The sequence below is a fragment of the Mirounga angustirostris genome, unplaced genomic scaffold (genome assembly GCF_029215605.1).
Source record: "Mirounga angustirostris isolate CCGP_5_RB_7025 unplaced genomic scaffold, mMirAng1.0.hap1 SCAF_1, whole genome shotgun sequence".
Lineage (NCBI taxonomy): Eukaryota > Metazoa > Chordata > Mammalia > Carnivora > Phocidae > Mirounga > Mirounga angustirostris.
Genome location: NW_026991709.1, coordinates 182,631,729 through 182,652,869, shown reverse-complemented (window position 1 = coordinate 182,652,869; position 21,141 = coordinate 182,631,729). Strand labels below are relative to the sequence as shown.

General features: G+C 40.3%; 1 protein-coding gene and 1 non-coding gene across 9 annotated transcripts in view; both read left to right on the top strand.

The window, feature by feature from the left end:
• Nucleotides 1–2,381: 2,381 nt before the first annotated feature.
• The window catches only part of SLC25A26 (solute carrier family 25 member 26), a 135,125-nt gene continuing 116,365 nt past the window's right edge, over nucleotides 2,382–21,141 (top strand). For 2 of the 8 annotated variants that reach the window (XM_064594009.1, XM_064594004.1), the window contains exons 1-3: nucleotides 2,415–3,731; nucleotides 5,208–5,922; nucleotides 17,383–17,539. In XM_064594009.1, the coding sequence (XP_064450079.1) occupies nucleotides 5,848–5,922; nucleotides 17,383–17,539 (232 nt within the window). In that variant the 5' untranslated portion in view covers nucleotides 2,415–3,731; nucleotides 5,208–5,847. Of the gene's footprint in view, nucleotides 3,732–5,207; nucleotides 5,923–17,382; nucleotides 17,540–21,141 lie in introns of all 8 variants that reach the window. The other 6 variants (XM_064593988.1, XR_010412230.1, XM_045862008.3 and 3 more) reach the window with 6 other exon arrangements.
• LOC123835047 (small nucleolar RNA SNORA64/SNORA10 family) lies at nucleotides 2,421–2,526 on the top strand. The gene has a single exon (XR_006788606.1). It is a non-coding gene; the product is annotated as a small nucleolar RNA SNORA64/SNORA10 family (small nucleolar RNA).

Below are 21,141 nucleotides of genomic sequence, written 5' to 3'. Positions count from 1 at the left end.
ATTTGCAAATTATGTTTTGCCTCTAAGATCTCCCCCTAATGATTCCTACTGCCTATATCTATTTCCTTGTGTAATCCCCTCTCCCTGGGTGTGGCCTGGCAAAGTTGATGGGATGTCACCTCAGATATTAGATTACCAAGTTTGTGGCTTCCATTCTGGGTGTTATCTTTCATTCCTTCTTGCTTGCTCCCTCTGATGAAAGCCAGGGACCATGTTGCAAGCTCCCATGTGGAAAGGCCACTGCGGCAAGGAACTAAGGAAGGCCTCCAGGCAATAGATAGGGAAGACTGGAGCCCTTCAGTCCAACATCCTGCAAGGAAATGGGTCCTGCCAACACCCATGGGAGTGAGCTTGGAAGTGGATCCTCCCCCACTTGAGCCATCAGATGGGACTGGCAGCCCTGGCTGGCAGCATGAATGCAGTCTCATGAGAGACTTTGAACTAGCCTATGTGTTGCTAGGCAATATCCAGATATCGGACCTAAAGAAACTCTGAGAGAGTAAATGTTTGTTTTTTTAAGCTGCCAAGTATTGGCGTAGTTTGTTATGTAGCAATAGATAACTAATGTGTATGTTTACAAAAATTGGATTATATTGTCTTTTGTCAATCAGTTTTATTAGCAAATAGAGGGCACTCAACTGGGATTTTTGAGGAGAGCTATGTGCAGTGTTAAGAAAATCAATTAGGTATGAAAGAGGCAGCCGGGGCTTACAACAATGAAAAGCCATTATCATCCATAGCCCTGAAGAAGGAAGGGAAGGAAAAGGTGTTACAAGAGGCCAAAAAGGGGAGCCACAGAGGGGAAGCTGTCTTATAGGAACACACTTGTCAAGGGACACACCATCTGACAGAATTGGGTGAAAGCAGGTAGGGAGCAAGGAAGAAATACTCTGGCCTCTTTCTTCTGCCATTCTCAGATTTGCCCATGACTGTTACTGGCCAAGCCCAACTGAAAACCAGAGGGCAGTTCCTAGGGGTCAGCTCCCTAGGACAGAGAACAAGGCAGAGAAAGCAGAGAATAGATCTGCTGAGATGTAAAGAGAAAAACCAGCCTATGCCTATGTTCTTGTGCAATTATTTTTATGTTTATCATCTTTCTGTATCATTAAAGATTCTTCTTTTTTTTTTAAGATTTTATTTATTTATTTGACAGAGAGAGACACAGCGAGACAGGGAACCCAAGCAGGCGGAGTGGGAGAGGGAGAAGCAGGCTTCCCGCCGAGCAGGGAGTCCAATGCGGAACTCGATCCCAGGACCCCAGGATCATGATCTGGGCCGAAGGCAGATGCTTAACGACTGAGCCACCCAGGTGCCCTTGTACTAGCATTTCTTGAAAAGGAGGTCCCAGGTTATGTTGTAAGATCTATGTTTCTTAAAGGGCATCTAGTGGAAATAGTTGATGAAGCTTTTACCTTTGTAAAAAAGGAGAGAATATAACATTTCTTCTTGATACTGGAAGGCATCCAATGAATTGTATTGCCTTCCAAGTTACCAGAAAATGGTATCAACATAATTTCTTCTTACATAGTTAAAAACAGTCATTACATTGAAGAGGAAAAGAGTTTCCCCTTAATTTTAGGGGAAGAGTTTTATCTAAAACTTTCAAGGTCATTAGAGACTGGAAATAACATTTGTTTTCTCTGAGGAAGGTATAGTAGTATGTATCACCAAGTGCTTGTGCACCTCAATAATTTATCAATCATTTATAGCATTCAGAATCTATAACATTAATAGGAAAATACTGAATAAATTTAATATTTTCTACATGCCAGCACTGGACTGTGTACTTTCCATGAATATAATATTCAGTCATCCTCATCCTGTGAGACAAATATGATATTTTAATCAGTTATTGAGGTATAACTTACATACAGTAAAGTGCATCCATTTAAAGTGTACAATTCGATGCATTTTTGTAAATGTATAGACCTAACCAGTGGCCACCACAATAATGATACAGAACATCTCTATCCCCACAAAGTGTTGTTTTGTGCCCCCTTTTTAATCAGTCCCTTGCCTTCACCCCAGTGCCTGGAAACCACTGGTCTGTTTTGTCACTACAATTTTGTCTTTACTAGAATTTCATATAAGTGGAATTACAAAGTATGAACTTGTTTTTATCTGACTTTTTTAAAAGCATAACTTTGAGATTAATCCACATTTTTGCATGTGTCAGTAATTCATTTCTTTTTATTGATGAGTAATATTCCATTGTATGGATGTACCCCAATATGTTTATCCACTCACTAGTTGATGGACATTTGGGTTGTTTCCAGTTTCTGCCTCTTATGGATAAAACTGCTGTGAACAATAATGGACACATGTTTTCATTTCTCTTGGGTAAATACCTAAGAGGTGTATTGGAAAACTTGGGGGTGGGGGACAGGGAGAATTTAGGGAGGATTCAATTATAGGCAGAAACATTTTAAGAAAGCAATTAAAAAATGGGAATAGAGAGAAAGGTGCTCCAGAGGACTTCAGATTGGCCTTACAGTGGCCACTCTTTCCTTGAGAGATGCACCAGGCCCTGGGTTGTGGTTGCTGAGGCTTTGCAAGCCAGTGGGCCCCCAACCATCTCAGGCTCTTCACAGGCATTTCTTGCCATCAGAGACTACAGTGGACACATCGGTCTGGGTGTTCCGTGCTCAAAGGAGGTAGCTCCTGCCATCCGTGGGGCCATCATCCTGGCCAACTCTTCCATTGTCCTCGTGTGGAGAGGCTCCTTTGGGAACAAGATCGGTATGCCCATGCTGTTCCATGTGAAGTGGCTGGCTGCTATGGTTCATCCCTGCCACCCAGAGGCACTGACATTGTCTCAAGAAGCTACTGACGATGGCCGGGGTTGACAACTCTACACCTCGGCCAGGGCCTCCACTGCCACTCTGGGCAACTTTGCCAAGGCCACTTTTGATGCATTTTCCAAGACCTATAAATGTCTCACCCCTGACCTCTGGAAAGAGACTGTGTTCACCAAGTCTCCCTATCAGGAATTCACTGACCATCTTGTAAAGACCCCTGCCAGAGTCTCTGTGCAGCGGACCCTGGCTCCCACTAGGGCCACCACATAGTTTTACACAAGAAAAATAAAGTGAATTAAAGCCTGATTAAAAACATATATATAAAAATTAAGAGGGGCACTGGTTTCTGTAGTGGTTGTACCAGTTCTAGGTGCTCTTCATCCTTGCCAACAACACTTGGCCTTTTGGGTCTTTTTTATCGTTGCTGCTCTAGGGGGTGTGTCGTATCTTATCACAGTTTTCACTTGCATATCTCTGATGCACTATCCAGTCTCCATGGTGACACCCAGTGATTCTGACCTCCTGGTATTCATGCCATTGTTTAGTCCAATCCCATAAAAAGTAGGGATGGCCTGTATAACAAATGACCTATTGCAGGAATAACAACTGAGTGACTTCTGAGCCTTGGTCGTAGAAAACATTATAGTTTCTGTGTTGTTCTCTCTGAGACCACTCACTCTGGGGAAAACCAGCTGTCATATCATGAGGACACTCAAGCAACCCTATGGAGAAGTCTGTGTGACAAGGAGCTGAGGCCATGTGCCAATAGTGCTAATTTGCGAGTCATGGAGTGAGCCATTTTGTAAGTGGATCCTCCAGTCCCAGTCAAGTCTTCTTGCTGATAACCTGACGGCACACTCATGAGAGACACTCTGAGACTGAACCACTCCGCTGAGCCATTCCTGGATTCCTGTCCTACAGAAACTGTGTGAGGTAATAAAAGTTGATTGTTGTTCTAAGTTTATTGCCCAGCAATAGGTAACCAGTACAGATTTTGAGACTTGAAAATGAGGTGCTACTGTAACAAACATTTAAGCCATAGGAGTGGCTTTGTCACCAGGCAGTAGATAAAGGGAAGGGCTTTGAAGAAAACATTAGTGCAAGCCTACTGCTAGAACCTTGATGGACTTTGAGGAACCTGCTGGCAAGGGCTTATGGGTAAATATGGTTGGCATAATTCTAAGATGGCTCTCAAGATTCCTGCCCTGTAATTCATATGTTTTGTACAATTACTTCCCTTGAGTGTGAGTAGAACCTGTTAGCATGATGAAATATAACTTCCATGATTATGTTGCATTATACAGCAAAGATTTTGCAGATGTAATTAAGGTCCCTAACCATTGAGTTAATCAAAAGGGAGATTATCCTGGGGGGCCTGACTTAGTCATATAAGCCCTTGAAAGAGACAAACAACAGTGTAAGAGGTTCTCCTGCTGGCCTGGGGGACGTGAACCAGCATATTTTGAGATGGCCTATGGATCGTGACATGTAGCAAACAGGAGAGTACCAATGTTCTGCAGGCAGCGTAGGGAAAGGTGTTGTTGGTAGAGGGAACAACATGGGTAAAATGTGGAGGCTTGGAAGTGTATAGTCTGTCTTTGAGTAGCCTAGCCAGTGGGAAGTGTGACAGAAGACACCATGTGGGAAGTGTGTAAGGACCTGGACTATCAGGGCGCCTGGGTGGCTCAGTCGTTAAGCATCTGCCTTCAGCTCAGGTCATGATCCCAGAGTCCTGGGATGGAGCCCCACATCAGGCTCCCTGCTCCGTGGGAAGCCTGCTTCTCCCTCTCTCACTCCCCCTGCTTGTGTTCCCTCTCTCGCTGTCTCTCTCTCTGTCAAATCATGTGTGCAGCAAAAGGGAGTAATTTAAAGCAGGAAGGTGACATTACCATTATCTTTAGAGAGCACTTCCTATGAACCAGGAACTAAGTTGAGAATGTGTATGCATTACCTCATGGAATCTGTAATAGTACCAAATGAAGAAGTTACTATCATTATCCCCACTTCAGGGAGGAAACTCAATCTTGGAGAAGTTATGCCCAAAGTAGTACCCAAACTTCACCTAGTGAAGCTCAGAATCTGAAACGCTTAAAGGTATGCTTGTTAATCATTTCTAGATGACACATCTAGATGAGAATAAAGAAAACACAGAACTTTATTTAAGAAATGTAAAGGCAGGTCCACTCCAAGAAACTTTTACTAAGTACTTAATAAATTGGTCTTCCAGATATGCGCACTGGTACCGCAGCGAACAAGATAAGCAAATAAATAATTTAAAAAGTAAATAATATTAAGTGCAATAACTGCTAGTAAGAAATAGAGGATGCTAATTTTTAGCTGGAGTCAGGAAACTTTTAAAGTCTTTTACTATATCATTATTTAATAATTTTTTTTTTTTTTTTTTTTAAGATTTTATGTATTTCACAGAGAAAGCACAAGCAGGGGGAGCTGCAGAGGGAGACGGAGAAGCAGGCTTTCCGCTGGGCAGGGAGACGAAGGCGGGGCTCAATCCCAGGACCCAGGGATCCTGACCTGAGCCGAAGGTAGATGCTTAACCGACTAATCCACCCAGGCGCCCCTATTTAATAATCTTCTGATGTTGAGTCTGTTCTACAGAGATTCAGACAAAGTTTGTACACCTAAAACCAAGAGGGAAACCAAAAAGAAGTAACTGGAAACCACAAGCCTCCCCCCGAAATCCGTCCTGCCCCTCCAGGGCCCGCCCTCCACTAAGCCACGCCTCTTTGGGATCTACGCTTTAGCTTCAGCCAGCCTTCCGCTAGGGGCTCTCTTCCAGGATCCCGCCAAGGCTCATTTACTCGCGAGAGTTCTTTCGTCTAGGCGAATCACAAGGGGGCGACAGGAGAGACAGAGAAGAGTCGCGAGATTTGGCTCGACCACATCCCTCCCCAGACTCCTCCTCGCCTCCTTCCCCGCGCTCCTTCGGCAAGGCTTCCGGGGTTGCACGTGTAGTTGTTGTGGTTCGATCTCACGTGGCCGCGGAAGTGCCGCACTACTGGTCCGCCTCCAAGATGGCGGCGCCTAGTGAATGAGAGCCTCGTCTGATAGCCTGGGAGGTGTCTGCGGGGCCATGGACCGGCCTGGGTTCACGGCTTCGCTCGTGGTGAGTGCTGGGCGGTAGGGTGGGCGCTCGGGGCGCTGGAGTCTCGCACTGGAGCCCATAGTGGCTTCTGTGCCCTAGCACGTTCTTCCGGTTTTGCGCGTTGAACCGTCCTGGGGTCACTGGTCACCAGGCAGGTCTGGGAGGGAGCGCGGGGTTTTTGGGTCAAGGTTGTGTCATTGCTGCCCGGAAAACAGAAGGAGACGGGGGTGGGGGTGGGTGCTCGACAGTCTTCCGCCGGATGGTTTACCTAAAGGAAAAAAAAGAAGAGCTTCAATTATATCCTGTAACCACACTCTGGAGAACTGGGAAATTAAATCGATGTAACAAAACAAAAAACGTTTACATCGCACAGACTCCTCTCTGTCCAGGACTGTGGTTTTCATTTAGCTTTATCTTTTTTCACTCTCGGAAAATGACCTATCTTTCATTCAATATATAATAAATCTACTTATTTCAAGCGTTCTTGTAGGCTGTGGGTATAGTGATAAGAAAAGTAGTTATGGAGCCAGTAAGATGGTAGTGTTTAATTTCTTAGAAAACTACAAGAATCAACATGTTTTCACATCAAAAACAAAACCTAAGAACAAAAATTTCTGTAATATTTTGAAGCCTTTTATGGCAGGTCCAGCAGTGAATACAGATTGGTCATTGTGGAAGAGTAGGCAGAAACAGTATTAAAAAAAAAAAAAAAGGCAGCCTTAAAAAAAAAAGGCTCCCACTGAAGTAATGGAGGCTTGGTGGAATTTCTTCATTTAATTATCAAAGGTTTGTTGTTGCAGGTGTTGGAGATAATATGGTGAACAAGCTAGACCTGCTCACATGGGTCAGGTGGTGGAGATAGAATAGTAAAATGACTGTTAGGATAAATGGCATGAGGGCTAGTTTCAGGGTGTTACGGAAAGATGTGCAGGGGGGTGCCTTAGCCACACTTGTGGATGGTGGTTTTAAATTTAGGTTTGCTGACACTTGTGTAAACTGGGTTTTAAAGATCCAAAGAAATACGTTACCATTTTGAAGTTTTCCTCTGTGGCTAGTGTGACAGTGGTAGTTTTGACAATTAACATTACCCTGCCAGGAACTGGGATAAGCTCTTCATGTACATCAATTCTGACAACTAAGTCCCATCCTGGTTTTCCAAATGAGGAAATTAGGTACAGAGAGATTAGGTAACGTCTCCAAAGTCACACAGGTGAGATCTATTTCATGTGTGTAGGTGTTGGAGCTCAGATTCCAATCCAGTTGGTGTACTGTGGGATTCCATTCCCATAAACACTCCTTGATACTGTTTCTGAAGTCAGCAGCCATAGCTGTTGCTACAGGTCAGTGCCAGAGTTAACAAATGAACAGTAGTTTTAAAATTTATTAAAGTATGATAGAAATACTGAAAAATATACTTTTTTTCATTATAGTTACACAAGATAAAATTAGGATCAATAAGTAGAAGTTTTGAGGAAGTTAGATTTCATTCAAGCTAAAGAAGAATGATTTCATTTATTAAGCACACAGTTTATCTGCCATGTATTTTGTCCACTGAGCACTCCGATAGCCCTTGGAGGTATGGTGGTGAACAAACCAAACTCGTAAGTACTATTTAAGAAATGAACTGAGGGGCGCTTGGGTGGCTCAGTTGGTTAAGCATCTGAGTTCGGCTCATGTCATGATCTCGGAGTCCTGGGATGGGCGCCCTGTCTGTTCCTCTCTTTCTCCCACTCCCCCCACTTGTGTTCTCTCTCTCTCAAATAAATAAATCTTTAAAAATATTATTAAAAAAAAGAAATGAACTGCAGTGGGATAGAGATAGAATAATATTAGAGAACCTCCCTGAGATGGAGTAGCCAAGAAAGCCCCTGAGGAGGTGACATTAAACTAAGACATAAAAGATAAGAAAGCTCAAGACATTTTGTAGAGCAGCATGAAGGAAAACCCTCAGGTGGAAAGAATTGAGGATGTTAAAGTGGTGGCTGGGGCCTAGTGGGTAAGGGTAGTGTTGGCGGGGGTATATTAGAGAGGTAGAGAAAGTCAGCTGAAGTGAGTCTTTGTGGGCCATGGAAAGGATTTGGATTTTATTTGAAGCATAAGGGAAGCCATTAGAAAGTTTTATTATGAAAGTAGTTCAGCAATGGAGTGGCGGTTTTGTTTTTGTTGTTTTTTTTTTTTTTTTTTCTCCAGCTTTGGAGCGTCTTTGAGGGAGGGTGAGCGCTCCTGGGGGAGTTTTGTTTTGCTTACTACTGTTTTACCAGTGCCTGGCATTTTATATGTACTCGGCTTTACTTATTGAGTGAATGAATGAATGAATGAATGAAAGGTAGGTCTTAATGATTGCTGGCCTTGAAATTCACATTCTGAGTATTAAATGAGGTAATGTCAGATATGCAGTCCAGAGCCTGGCATGTAGCAGACATTTAAATACTTCCTAAAGCTTCAGGAGGAGGATGGGAGGGTTGTAGAGTTGAATACCGGGAGAGCCTCTGGGATGTTAGTGTTCATTTGGAGTGAGTAGGCTTTTCAGAAGAGAAAACCTCAGAGTATAGTGACTGGTGCATACTTTTAGGAAAGCAGTTTGGAACTAAGTATTAGTAACTTAAAGTTGTTCATAACATTTAACTCAGTGAAGATAATGGAAAGCCACTTAAACATGAAACACGGGAATGGTTAGGTTGAACGTTAAAAGATGCATTTCATCAACTGTTTAGGGGCCATTAACAACAGTGCTTGTGGGGAGTATGTGCTAGAACATGGAAAATACTTATAAAAGAGAAAAAAAATAAAACACCGCACATTGGTACATCTGTTCATGTGTAATTAAAATTATAAAAATACTATTCCGTTCATTAAAAAAGAACTATTGCAATTCCCCAAGATAACACAAAATAATTTTGATAGCATTACTTTTTGTCTTCTAGTTTTTTTAATATAAAGTACTTTATATTTTTAAAAATACCACACACCTTGTATTATATCTCTCTTCCTTCCTGCCTGACTCTTCTCTCCCCTTCAGTACTTAACTATTTCATTGTCCTGGTAGTTCATGAATTTATCTGGCTTGTTACTTGGATGAAACCCAAAACATCCTGCTGTAGTTACTTTTAACCAGTCCTAGGTTACAGGGAAAACCTTGGCAAGTGTGTAGAGTACAGACGGTCCTTTGCGTGGTAGCCTGGGTTGTCAAAACGTGCAAGCGGAAACCATGCAGAATGGTCAGAATAACTGATGAGGAAGCGTATGATTCTTCAATGACCTAAAAATTCTTGTCAGCATTAAATGACAGACTCTTACTGTTGATTGAAAATGTATAGGGAAGTGAAAAAAATAGTAAAGCTAATATTGAGAACGTTGTAATTTAAAACATTAGAAACTAAGAATTTATTTCTTTGTGAGAAAACGTGTCAAAAGTAATTTGACCAGTGCTGGTCTTCTAGTCAGATAACTTACAATACAGAACAAACATCTTTTTTATGCCTTGGCAAAGTGTCATACTGCTTTCTAAGGTTGGATCAACTTCCAGCATTTTATCCTGTGTGCTTTCAACCTTATGCAATATCTCCAAGAGTTCCTTTAATGGGAAGACTTTTTGCTGGCGTCCCTTCCTCTGGGACATCTTCATCCTTTTGGTCATAGCCACTTGCCTCACTAATGTTGGTAAGTTGGCCTTCACAAATTTCCTCTAACGCATATCTAGAATCTCTCTTGGACGGCAGTGTCCCTATTCCCACGGCTGGCTATGTCTTTTGTAACTTTACATTGGATTTGACTTTCACTTTCAGTGTTAGCACTTTTCATTTATTTGCTGCACTTTCATCTTTGTTGGCTAGTTCCCTCTTTTGATTATCTATTTTGGAAAATGTTGCTGTGTTAACTGTAATTTGAACCATGGTGTTGGATGACTTGTGTTACTTGTGGGAATTGAAGTTCATGCATGTTGTTACTGTGTAAAGCAAGGACTGTCTGCTTGACTGTTCTTTTTAAGTTGTTTTCTTAGTGAGGTGGTTCTGGAAAAGCTTTTTCATCCTCTTCCTGTACTAGTGTCTTCTCACTGGGCCTGACCTTCTGCTGAGAACCACTGGCCGAGTGTGACTTGAGGGGAATGGTGGTGATAATGTTGCCAGGGCTTCTTAGGTGGGGTGAGAAAACAGAAGAAAAGAGAAGAATCAAGTATTGGACATACTATGAGGGAAGTTCTTGACATTCTTTGCCACATATCTTTCTTTTCTGGAAGGTTGCCTCCTAGTCTTCAATCTGGTGTAAAGGGAAGTTAGTATCCGATGATGAAGGCTTATCTCCAGATCTGTAAGGAATTGGGAGTTATGCTTCCACATTTGCTAGGTTGCTCTGTGTGACTTTTTTCTTTATGGCATTTAAGTCAGGGAGCAGGTCTTTTTTTGCTTGTTTTTGTCTTGAGTAGACAGGTCACCTAGACACAAGTGTGTTCTGACTTTTGATCAGTCAGTGGAACATCAAGGCACCCTCGGAGACCGCCAGTCATCTAGGAACACTGTTGAGAACCAGTGCTGTGATGGAGGCCTTTTTTCTGTGTCTCAAGTACTAGAAGATAGGGCCACTTTTCCTTTCTCATTTCTCTTTCACCATAAGAGGGGCTGCTGGGAAAGTTTTAGTATTTGATAATTGTAAAAGACTTGTTAATGTGCTTTTGTTACCACTTCCCAAACAAATGCTACATGTTGAAATAAACATTTAATATTGAAAACATATATGATATTTGAATAGCATTAATGAAATGTCAAATAGAGGAAAGATAAAAATAACACCCGTAGTTTTCCGACCTCCACAAATTAGGTATCCTTGTCTGTTCAGCGAGACATGTTTGTCAGCCTTTGCTGTGGTACTTGGGAAGAGTGCCTTGAAGATACGGTCCCGGCCCTCAGGGTTTACAGTCAAATAGGAGGCAGACATTAAAAAGAAAATGCAACAAAAATTAGCTATGTAGTAGCAAGGAGTGATTAAAAAGTAACCATTTCCTGAGCACTTTAACTTGTGTCTCTGCAGTTTTTTCATAGCCCAAGTCATGTGGTTACAATTTTGCATTGCTTCTAAAAAATTAACCCATACGTGCAAATCTAATGGTCACAAAGAAATTTGAACATAAATATTCCTCAAGTTTAAGTTGGTGCTGAATTGTTCCTGCTATGCATTGCATGATTTGGCTTTATGTGGAGTGTGTCCGTGGGTGATTCTTGTCCAGGGAGCAGAGTTGGAGGAGACATTGCAATTCATTATTACTAATGAAAGACTTGAATTTGTGTATTCTGTATACGAACATATGAGATTTAATATATGAACATAGTCTTCAGTCTCTATTAAGCCTTTTTCATGCCTTTAATATTGTCATGTCAGAAATACTGCATCAGGAAACTTTGAAGGATATTTATAGTAACATACTAAAAATAATTCATGTTTATTGATAAGTGATTAAGGCTGGCATTTTGCAGTTTTTACTGGCACTTCAGGGGAGTAGGTGGTCTGCTGTAGAAAGGAGACAAGGGCTCACTAATTGTATTTAATTCTCATATAACCTCCGTTGTGAAAAACTCTATGAAGTATAGGTATTATTATTTCCCCACGAAGAAGTGTAGGCCTAGAGAGGGTGAAATAGCTTTCTTAAGGAGACTCAGTTGAGATTGAAGCCTGGTCTGTCTGTCTGATGTCAAAGCTATGTTCTTAGACAATAAATCTAGACAATCAATCTGAAAGAATTTCTGGAGAAATGGAAGGATACTCAAGTCAAATTCTAGAACCATTATTGTGTTCTTGAGAATAGCCTCACTAAACAAAAGTGAGCCAACACAGCCTTTTCCATCAGGAGGAGAGGGTAAACAGAATTTCTGGAGAAGTCATCCTAAGTAGACCACAAATCTGTCAGTGTAAACGTGGAATGCTAAGTAGCAGACAGGTAGCACTGGCTTTCCGTGGTCACAAGTGCTCTGGCAAACCACAACAGGGGCAATTAAAGAGTGATGGACTGTGTGTCTTCTGAACATTTAATCTTTTTATAAAGTGTTTTCTCATCATCTCACATTTCCATTTGATTCAAACCAGCAAACAGGTGCAGAAGCCCTGCTACTTAGGAGGTTCCAGGTTAGATATTTAGAACAAAGGTGACAGACGTGGCTTCTATTCCAAAGGATCTTAATGTCAGGTCAGATATAATGGTTAGTTAGTACCAAAGTGAAATATAAATGGAGTTATATGGGGGAGTCAAGGAAGTAACATTGAATTCTGACTGGGAGCTTGGGAAGGACTTGAGAGGGGATGTGGCCTTTGGTCACAGCCTTAACAGTGGACAGGATTTTGGCAGGTGTGTATGTGTATATATATATATGTATGTAGGTATGGTGGCAGGGGAGTTAGGTGGTCTGCTGTCAATAGGAGACAAAGGGCATGGGAAGGACATTCCACACTGAAAGAAAAGCCTAAGCAAGAGGGCAGAAATGAGAAGTTTTAGGACATGTTCAGGAAACAGTGAGATTGGGTGAGGCTCATGGTCTGTAAGAGGATACAAAATGAAGCTGGATAGGTGGTTTAGGGTCCATGGGTTGAGGTTCTTAGTTACCTTCTATTAAGTGCCTACTATATACCACATGCAACCAGTGAATTAGGATTTTTTTTTTTTTTTTTTTTGGTGGAGCGGTATTCATTTTGAAAAGCTTTACTTTTTTATGTTTATACTACTCACTACAAAACTGGAACAGTACAAAAATTAGTAAGATAGTAAAAATGCTACTCGTCCTGAATTTCTTTCCATAGAGGCAATAACTTATAGCAATTCAGTGTGTATGCTTCCAGACTTCTAGTTATGCATATATACAAATCAATACACATTTCTTTGAAAGGTGAGATGATACAGCATATATTCTATAGCTTTTTGATTAATTTAAAAAGATAACATATTTCTGTGCCAGTGTGTTCAGATTGACCTCATTCTTTTAAAGGCTGTGTAGCAATCCATTACTCAGAGATAACATAATTTATCTAACAAGTCCCCAAGGATGGACCATTAGGTTATTTCCAGTTTGTTTTTTTTAAGATTTTATTTATTTATTTGTCAGAGAGAGAGAGCACGCACAAGCAGGGGGAGAGGCAGGTAGAGGGAGGAGCAGGCTCCCCACTGAGCAAGGAGCCGGATGTGGGACTCAATCCCAGGACCCTGAGATCATGACATGAGCCGAAGGCAGATTCTTAACCGACTGAGCCACCCAGACGTTCTTATTTCCAGTTTTTTACTGTTACAAATAATGCTGCAGTAAACCATCTTGTATATTTATGCACTACTTCTGTGGAAGAAATGTTTAGAAGTAAAATCACAGGATCAAGGCCTTATAATTTAAAATTTTCATTTTGCCTAATTGTCCTTCAGGAGCGTGTAATAATTTGTTTCCCTTAATAGTGCCTATAACTATTCTTACTATTTTTAACCTTTTCTGGTTTATGGGGAAAAAATTTTGTTTTTATTTGATCATTAATGATGGGGAAGCAATATATTCATAATTTTGTTGGCTGTTTATATTTTTTGTGAATTGCATGGTCCTGTTTTTGCAATTTGTTTTTAATTCGATGTACCTGTTAAAGGTTGATTTGTAGTAACTTTTTTTCTTTTTTAAGATTTTATTTATTTATTTGACAGAGAGAGACACAGCGAGAGAGGGAACACAAGCAGGGGGAGGGGGAGAGGGAGAGGGAGAAGCAGGCTCCCCTCAGAGCAGGGAGCCCGATGTGGGACTTGATCCCAGGACCCTGGGATCATGACCTGAGCCGAAGGCAGTCGCTTAACCGACTGAGCCACCCAGGTGCCCGATTTGTAGTAACTTCTAACATAGAGGTAGTAACTTTTTATTAGGGTCATTGATTCATTCATTCTTTAAGTAGTTATTGAGTGCCTCCTATGTACTGGTGCTGGGAACATGCTGGTTAACAAAACAGGTATGGATCTTACAGTTTGGTGGGATGCACAGACGTTGAAGAAATGGTCAGATGCTCAACTATAGAATTAAAATTGTGATCAGCATGTGCAAGCAAGAGGGTTTAAACCTAGACTGGGAGATTAGGGAGCATCTGTACACAGTCCTAGAAATGAGGAAGGTCAGGTGACTTGGAGGAAGAGAGAGCAAGGTGGCAAGAGGGCAGTGGCGGTGGAGGTGAGCGGTAGATGGGGTCCTGCACTGCAGAGCCTTGTAGGCTGTACTATGATTTTGTTCTTTATCCTAAGGGCTTTTGGAAAGTTTGGGAGATTTACAGGTTGGAGAGTGGCAAGGTGAAATTGACATTGGCATTTCTTGAAGCTGATGCTGCCATTAGTGTGGAGGGGTCAGGAGCACTGGAAGGAGAGGGAATCTTGGTGGGGAAGAAGACAAGTATGCAGGTAAGCAGAGGCGGGCTTTGTCTGTGAGGCAGTCACCGGTGGCTGCCTTGTTGTGGAGAAGACCAAGGAGGGATGTTCCTCAGGGAAGCCATGTCAAGGGTTTGACTGGTTCTTAGCTGTCGTTCAGGCCAGTGGCCTGTGATGATTTTGCTTAGTTAAATTAAACAGGAGCTTTGATTTTGTTCTGTAGTGGAGCAGCAGTGATTATTTTTTTTTTGGTGCCAGCGTCCTTTTGAAAAATAAAGGTCTTATAGCATGCAGTCTTGAATTTGAACTCCCAGGGTCATTTCAAAGCACTCATTGTTACTTCCTCTCTACAGCCTGCCAGCACTTTACATTTATTAAGTCAGAGGCATATTTTACATCAAGGTCTCAATAAATTGTTATTCTGTAGTAAGGCTTGCTGGTTATCAGGGTTATGTTTTGTATATTTGGATTTTTGTCTAGTTCTTAACTACCATTTTCAGTGTAAGTGATCACAAATCTTGAAACTTATCTTGCCTGATGAGAGAGAGACAGAGATAAAGTGTGTGCGCACGCATGCAATCAGGGAGGAACAGAGGGGGAAGGAGAGGGAGAAAGAATCTGAAGCAGACTCCAAGTTCAGCCCAGAGCCTGACATGTGGCTTGATCCCATGACCCATGAGATCATGACCTGAGCCAAAACCAAGAGCCAGATGCTTAACTGACTGAGCCACTCAGGCGCCCCTGTCTGATAACCTTATTGATAAATGATCATAAATAAAACAAATTTCTCAGACTAAAGAATAAAGGAATTTGATGGAGTTCCTTATATTCAACTAATGTTGGCTTGGGCATTTTGAACATAATTATGTGCAAAACAGTATTAATGTAAAATTATAAGCACTCCCAGGAGTTTCTGTTTAAATCTTAAATATGTTGCTGTGTGGCTAAATATATCGGTATTTTTTTCTTTTTCCTATTCTCTGTTAGCTGTTTTTTTTTTTTCAGTCTCATGAATTTAAATGACATTTGAGTTACAGAAGTTTGAGATCTGCAAAAGCAATTAGTAACTTCTGATTTGTGTTTTACTAGATAAACAGATTGAATCTGGTTATTTTATTCTCTGAAGGTAAGAATTCTGATGAAAGAAGGGTTAGAGAATCAATGCATGCAAAGTAGCCAAATTAAAAGACTAATTAACTTATTGATTAAAATTTAGCAGTAGATAGCAAGCATCTCTCTGAGTTCTCTCCTAAGATTAAAGAGAAAATTACAGTGAAATGCAGCATGTTTGTAAAGAATCTAGTTCTATTAGACATTCCCAGTGGTATTTTTGTTTTCCTTGTGTTTTGAGAAAATGATGAGGCAGGTGTAATATTTTATTTATGTACTGAATTTTACAAAATCCTTTAAAAATAATTGAGAAGAATGTTGGAAAAAGTTGGCTCTTTTTTTACTTTCGTACATTACTTAGGAACATATTCTTGTGACTTAGAAAAGGCCGCCTTTATTTCCAGAAAGAAATCCCAGTTACTTGTCAGTCTTTTACTGCCTCTTGTGGTTTAATTCTGGCACATGTCTAGGTTGTTTTGGTGACATCTCTTTAGATCATTTGCAGAGTAGAACTTCGTGGTCTTTGAGGTTCTGTCATGTCTCTCAGGCTGATCATATAGTACGGTATTAATATTTATGGTAATGTACTTTCCTGTTTCTATTAAAAGAATTTTTAATAATTTACCTCTCCTAGTTCATTACTGGATTTCTCATCAGAGTAATTTCATTTTTGCCATGAACTCTTAAAATGGTTTTATGGTGAGTGGTAAGTAGAGCAGTGTGTTTGCTATGTACTAAGCTTTGTACCACCTGAGCATTTTGTGTCCCCAAAGGATGGAAACAACTCATCATTTTGAACTTTGCCTGTATGTTTGAATAATGCTGATTTTTCTTTTTCTATATCTTAGTTTTTAATATATAGTTTTAATATATATATTTCTACCTTTTGAATAGGTAATATATTCATGTTCAAAATCCAAAAGATGAGAAAAGTTAATGATTCATTTTTAAAAATTACTATGTAGCAAGCATATCGAGAGTCTTTGTAATTCTTCTGTCTGCTCATGGCCAACTGGTTTTGATTCACATTTTTAAATGGTGCCTTTTAGACTTTGTGTATTGAGCTTTCTTTGACACTGTTCTTGAGTTCATATTTTTCTGAAAATTTTTCCTGAATTTTTTTGCTTTGCCTAAGTTGTAACCAGTTTAAAAATATTCTACATAGGCTCTACTGTAGTTTTTAGAATGCAGCTTCTCCAAAGCAACGTGATGTCTTTTGGGAGAAGACTAGCTGGGGCCAGGTTTTAATATGCTCTGGGAACTTAGCTTTTCTCCCCCCCCCATTTTTTTTTTACTTAATTTAAAAATTATCAAGGAATTTTAAAATAAACACAATGGAGAGCGAATACTACAAGAATCCTTAGATGTATGAATCTTAAAATACAGATCTGGATTCCCAAGGACCATTACCTATTTCAAAATAGAAGTCTCCCCCCCAAACGGTCTTACTTCAAGTGTTTTACTACTCATTTGTTGAAAAGATAAAAATATAACATTTGGTCTGATATGGAAAGATCAGCAAGATAAATTAAGTGATAAAAGCAAGGTGCAGCACAGTGCATATTGTATATACCTTTTTTTTTTAAAAGGAAAATAAAGTACGTATTCATATTTGCTTATATATGCCCAGAGTAACTTCAGAAGGATACAGTAAGCAACCAGAAGTGGTTACCTGAGTTATTAGACCAGGGAAAGAGACTTTGAACTCTTAACCTTTCTGAGATTGCTTGTTGACTTTTAAGCCATGTGGAAGTATTAAAAATGAATTTAAAATTCATTTTTAAAATAAAAATTTATTTAAAAAATTACAATTTTAGAATATAGCACAACAATGGTTATTTCTCCAGGAAAATCTATAAATTTAGATAGAAGGTCCTTTGACTATGCCGGATAAGCTGTGGACTGATAGGTATGAGAAATATGCTTTAAAGATTACCTTTTTCTTATCCCTACCCCCAAATGGCAGAGAGCTTATTTGATTGTAACCTTCTTTCCTTTTCTTTTTAAAGGCTGGTGGGGTAGCAGGTGTTGCTGTTGACTTGATACTATTTCCTCTGGATACCATTAAAACCAGGCTTCAGAGTCCACAAGGATTTAATAAGGCTGGTGGTTTTCGTGGAATCTATGCTGGCGTTCCTTCTGCTGCTATTGGATCCTTTCCTAATGGTAAAAATTATATTGATATTCTCACCGCTAGAAAACCAAAATAATGAGATTTATTTTCAGGATGGTATATGGTGTTACCCCGTGTAGAATTGCTCATGTGTTGTAGCTTATCTCTTGAATTTGTTTTCTACTCATTAACCTGCTGCTTTTGAATCCGCTAGTGCTAGAGATCCCATTCCACTATATTTGTAATAGAATATGAGCAGTCTTTCTAAATGGTTTTTCTTGTTAAAATTCCCAGTTAGAATCTGGAAAATGTTACTCTAATACTGGTTGTTATACCTCAGAGCAGTGGTTCTCACCTTTGCCCACACATTGGAATCTCTTGGGAAGCTTTAAAAAATACTGATACTGTGTTGCCTCCATAAGTTTAATCGGTCTGGCTTTGCCGGGGTATCGGGGGGTTTAGTCGCTTCCTAGGTGATTCCAGCGTGAGGCCGAGTTTAATAACTGCTGCCTTGGAGATTCTTTTGGAGCACGTGAACCTGAGAGGCCTTGAACCTTTTCTGTCTTAGCTAAATTGCTCTTAGATGATGCATCCAACTCCCACTAACCTCCTCCTGTATGCTCTCCTTCGAGTGTCTTGCTTTTGTTGTAGGTTTGGAGTCGCATTATGTGCTTTATGGTCCTCTTATTTTGTAATCAGTATAATCTTTTTATTTAATCCACTTTTCGGTGTGCTTTTTTTCAGATACTTACCTCATTTTGTTTCCTGATGCTTTCAGTGGCACTCAGTAGCAAACCAAGCGAACAAAACTACCACCACCACATACACACACATACACACACACACACGCAATTTTAGAACCTCTGCTCTAGGAGATTCTTAAACTCTGGAGTTTTTTCTCAGGATAATTCATGAGAAGTTCTTTCATGTTCATCTGTGTTCATCCGGAGCATAGTATTCACATAAAGATTGGTAGTGCAGAGAGAAAAGAGTGTTTTGGTCCTTTGGTTCTCTCTTTCTTCTTCTCCCTCCCCCAGCAGCCCTTAAAACGGCAAACTGTCTTTGAGGCTATCCTTCAATTTTCATTTGTCCTAATACTTTTAGTAATTGATTGTAACAAGTTATTATTGAGCCCCCACTCCCTGTCAGGTGTAGTTCTCTATGTGGGAGAGATGCAGCCATTCCTAAACTTGACCACAGTGCAATCACTTGACGAGGTTAAAAAAGTACCGATGCGTATGTCCCACTTTCAAAGATGTGATTTCATTGGTCTGAGGTGTGGCCTGGGCATTGGAGTTTAAAAAAAAAAAAATCTCTTATGGTATGTCTTTCATTGTTCTAAAAGTTCTTTTTCTCTTACAAATTGCACAGAGGAATCAGTGTTGGTAGACGGTAGTATTAGCAATAGTCTATGGAGAACATGGTGCGTTTAGGCTCACCCAGGACTATTTTAGATTCTTGCCAGCAGGGCTTTACGTACATGTGGGTTTTGAACTTCTGCATGTGTGAGAAAATGTTTTTCTTGCCATACTTACTCTTGTTTTTCGCTATCCACAGAACATCAGTGGATGGGTGATACTGGGTAGTCAGTCAAAGTGCCTGTGGTTCAGAAATGGCCTTTTTGTTTTTCTGTGAATTTTTGGTGAATAGAAGTTTTCTGTGTGGCACCTTTTTTTTCTTTTACTGTTTGTTAAAGTTCTAGTACACTAATGTAGCATTCAGTGGCTGTAGACTTTTCTGAGAACATACAGTGGTCCCCCCTTATCCGTGGTTTTGCTTGCAGTGGTTCAGTTACCCATGGTGAACTGTGGTCCAGAAGCAGATGTTGCTCCTTCTAATCCATCAGCAGAAGGTCAATAGTAGCCTAATGCTACATCACGTGCCTACATCATTCATCTTCCTGCATCTCATCACGTAGGCATTTTATCATCTCACATGATCACAAGGAAAAGGGTGAGCACAGTGTAGGTATTTTTGAGAGAGAGAGACCACATTCACATACTTTTATTACAGTGTACTGTTACAGTTCTATTTTATTTATTGTTGTTCATCTCTTACTTTGCCTAATTGAGAAATTAAACTTTAGCACAGATATGTATGTATAGGAAAAAATTGTATATATAGGGTCTGGTACTATCCATCATTTCAGTCATGCACTGGGGTTCTTGAACAAATACCCTGTGGATAAGGGCGGACTGCAGTATTCTGTGGGGGTGAAGAGTTGGGGAAGAAGGGGACTGAGCGTTGAAAGAGGAGACAGCAGACCCCTATTCAGGATCTTTACTTTATTTAGAAGGGAATGTAGAAAAAGCATAGGTTTTTGTTTTTAAAGAACTGGAAGAGGGGCGCCTGGTGGCTCAGTCTGTTAAGCATCTGCCTTTGGCTTGGGTCACGATCCCAGGGTCTTGGGATCGAGCCCTGCGTCAGTCTCTCTGCTCAGCAGGGAGCCTTCTTCTCCCTCTCCCTCTGCCTGCAGCTCCGCCTGGCTTGTGCTTTCTCTGTCAAATAAATAAATAAAATCTTTACAAAAAAAATAATATAGAGCTAGAAGAGACGGTAGGTATCAGTCCAATTCCTGTTCTTTGTTGTAACTTGTCCAGAGCCTCACTTGGAACCTTGTGACATCATTTCCAATTAGTGGCATTTTCTTGGGTGTCACCTTGGAGAATTTGGGGATTTACATTTCATTTTGTTTTTTGTTTTTTGTTTTTAAGTGGGCTCCACACCCAGGTTGGAGTACAAAGTGGGGCTTGAACTCTTGACTTTGAGATCAAGACCTGAGCTGAGATCAAGAGTCAGATGCACCCAGGTGCCCCTAGGATTTACATTTCTAAAATATTTTGTCTATCACAAAAGTAGCAATACTGTCTGAACAGGTTGAGGTGGTTAACCAGGAAAACCTAGAAACTTGTAGCACTTTCTCCTTTCCCTGGGGATGGGGTGGGAGGGTGAAATGTGTAGCAGGTGGAACTTACTGCTGAAATTGGTTATGGATATTCTAGCTGTACATTTAGTGAGTGTGCTGAAATAGGGAAAGCCTTATTGAGAACCACTGTGGGAATAGGGACCTATGTAAGTTATGTAAAACTGTTTGTACTGGTCATTACTCCTTCAGGGACAAGAGTCCTCATTTGGCCCGGTGTTTATATTTGTTAGCAGCCTGAGGAGAGTTGAAAAGCTTGTTGACTTTAACTGTTGAAAACTGATTTTCACTATGAAGCTCTTTTTCTGAGTGTTTTAGACTTTAATGTGATTTTGTTCAAGTGTCCTTCAAAAGATGAATTTGTCATTCATTTATCTTTCATGCCTTAGTTTTTTGTGGAAGTGATAAACATCTTTTGATTAACAGTACATGGCAGGTTTTAAAAGCCCTTTTGTGCAGTTAAGATTAGTTCATGGTGATAGGGGTAGCTTTTTGAGATTTTGATTTCCAGTTGTAATTAGACAGTTGATTATTTCCTTGATGTAAAGGTGACATGATATAGTAAAAGGTAGCCATAGTTAGTTTGAGTGAACAGCAATAAAACATTATCAAATAGATGTTTTATTTAAAGCATATTTTTCAGTTTTAACCTGTCTATGAATCAGTGTAGTGGATTGTTTTATTGTATGTAAAGATAATTTGGATCACAGAAATTCGTATCTTATTCTAGAA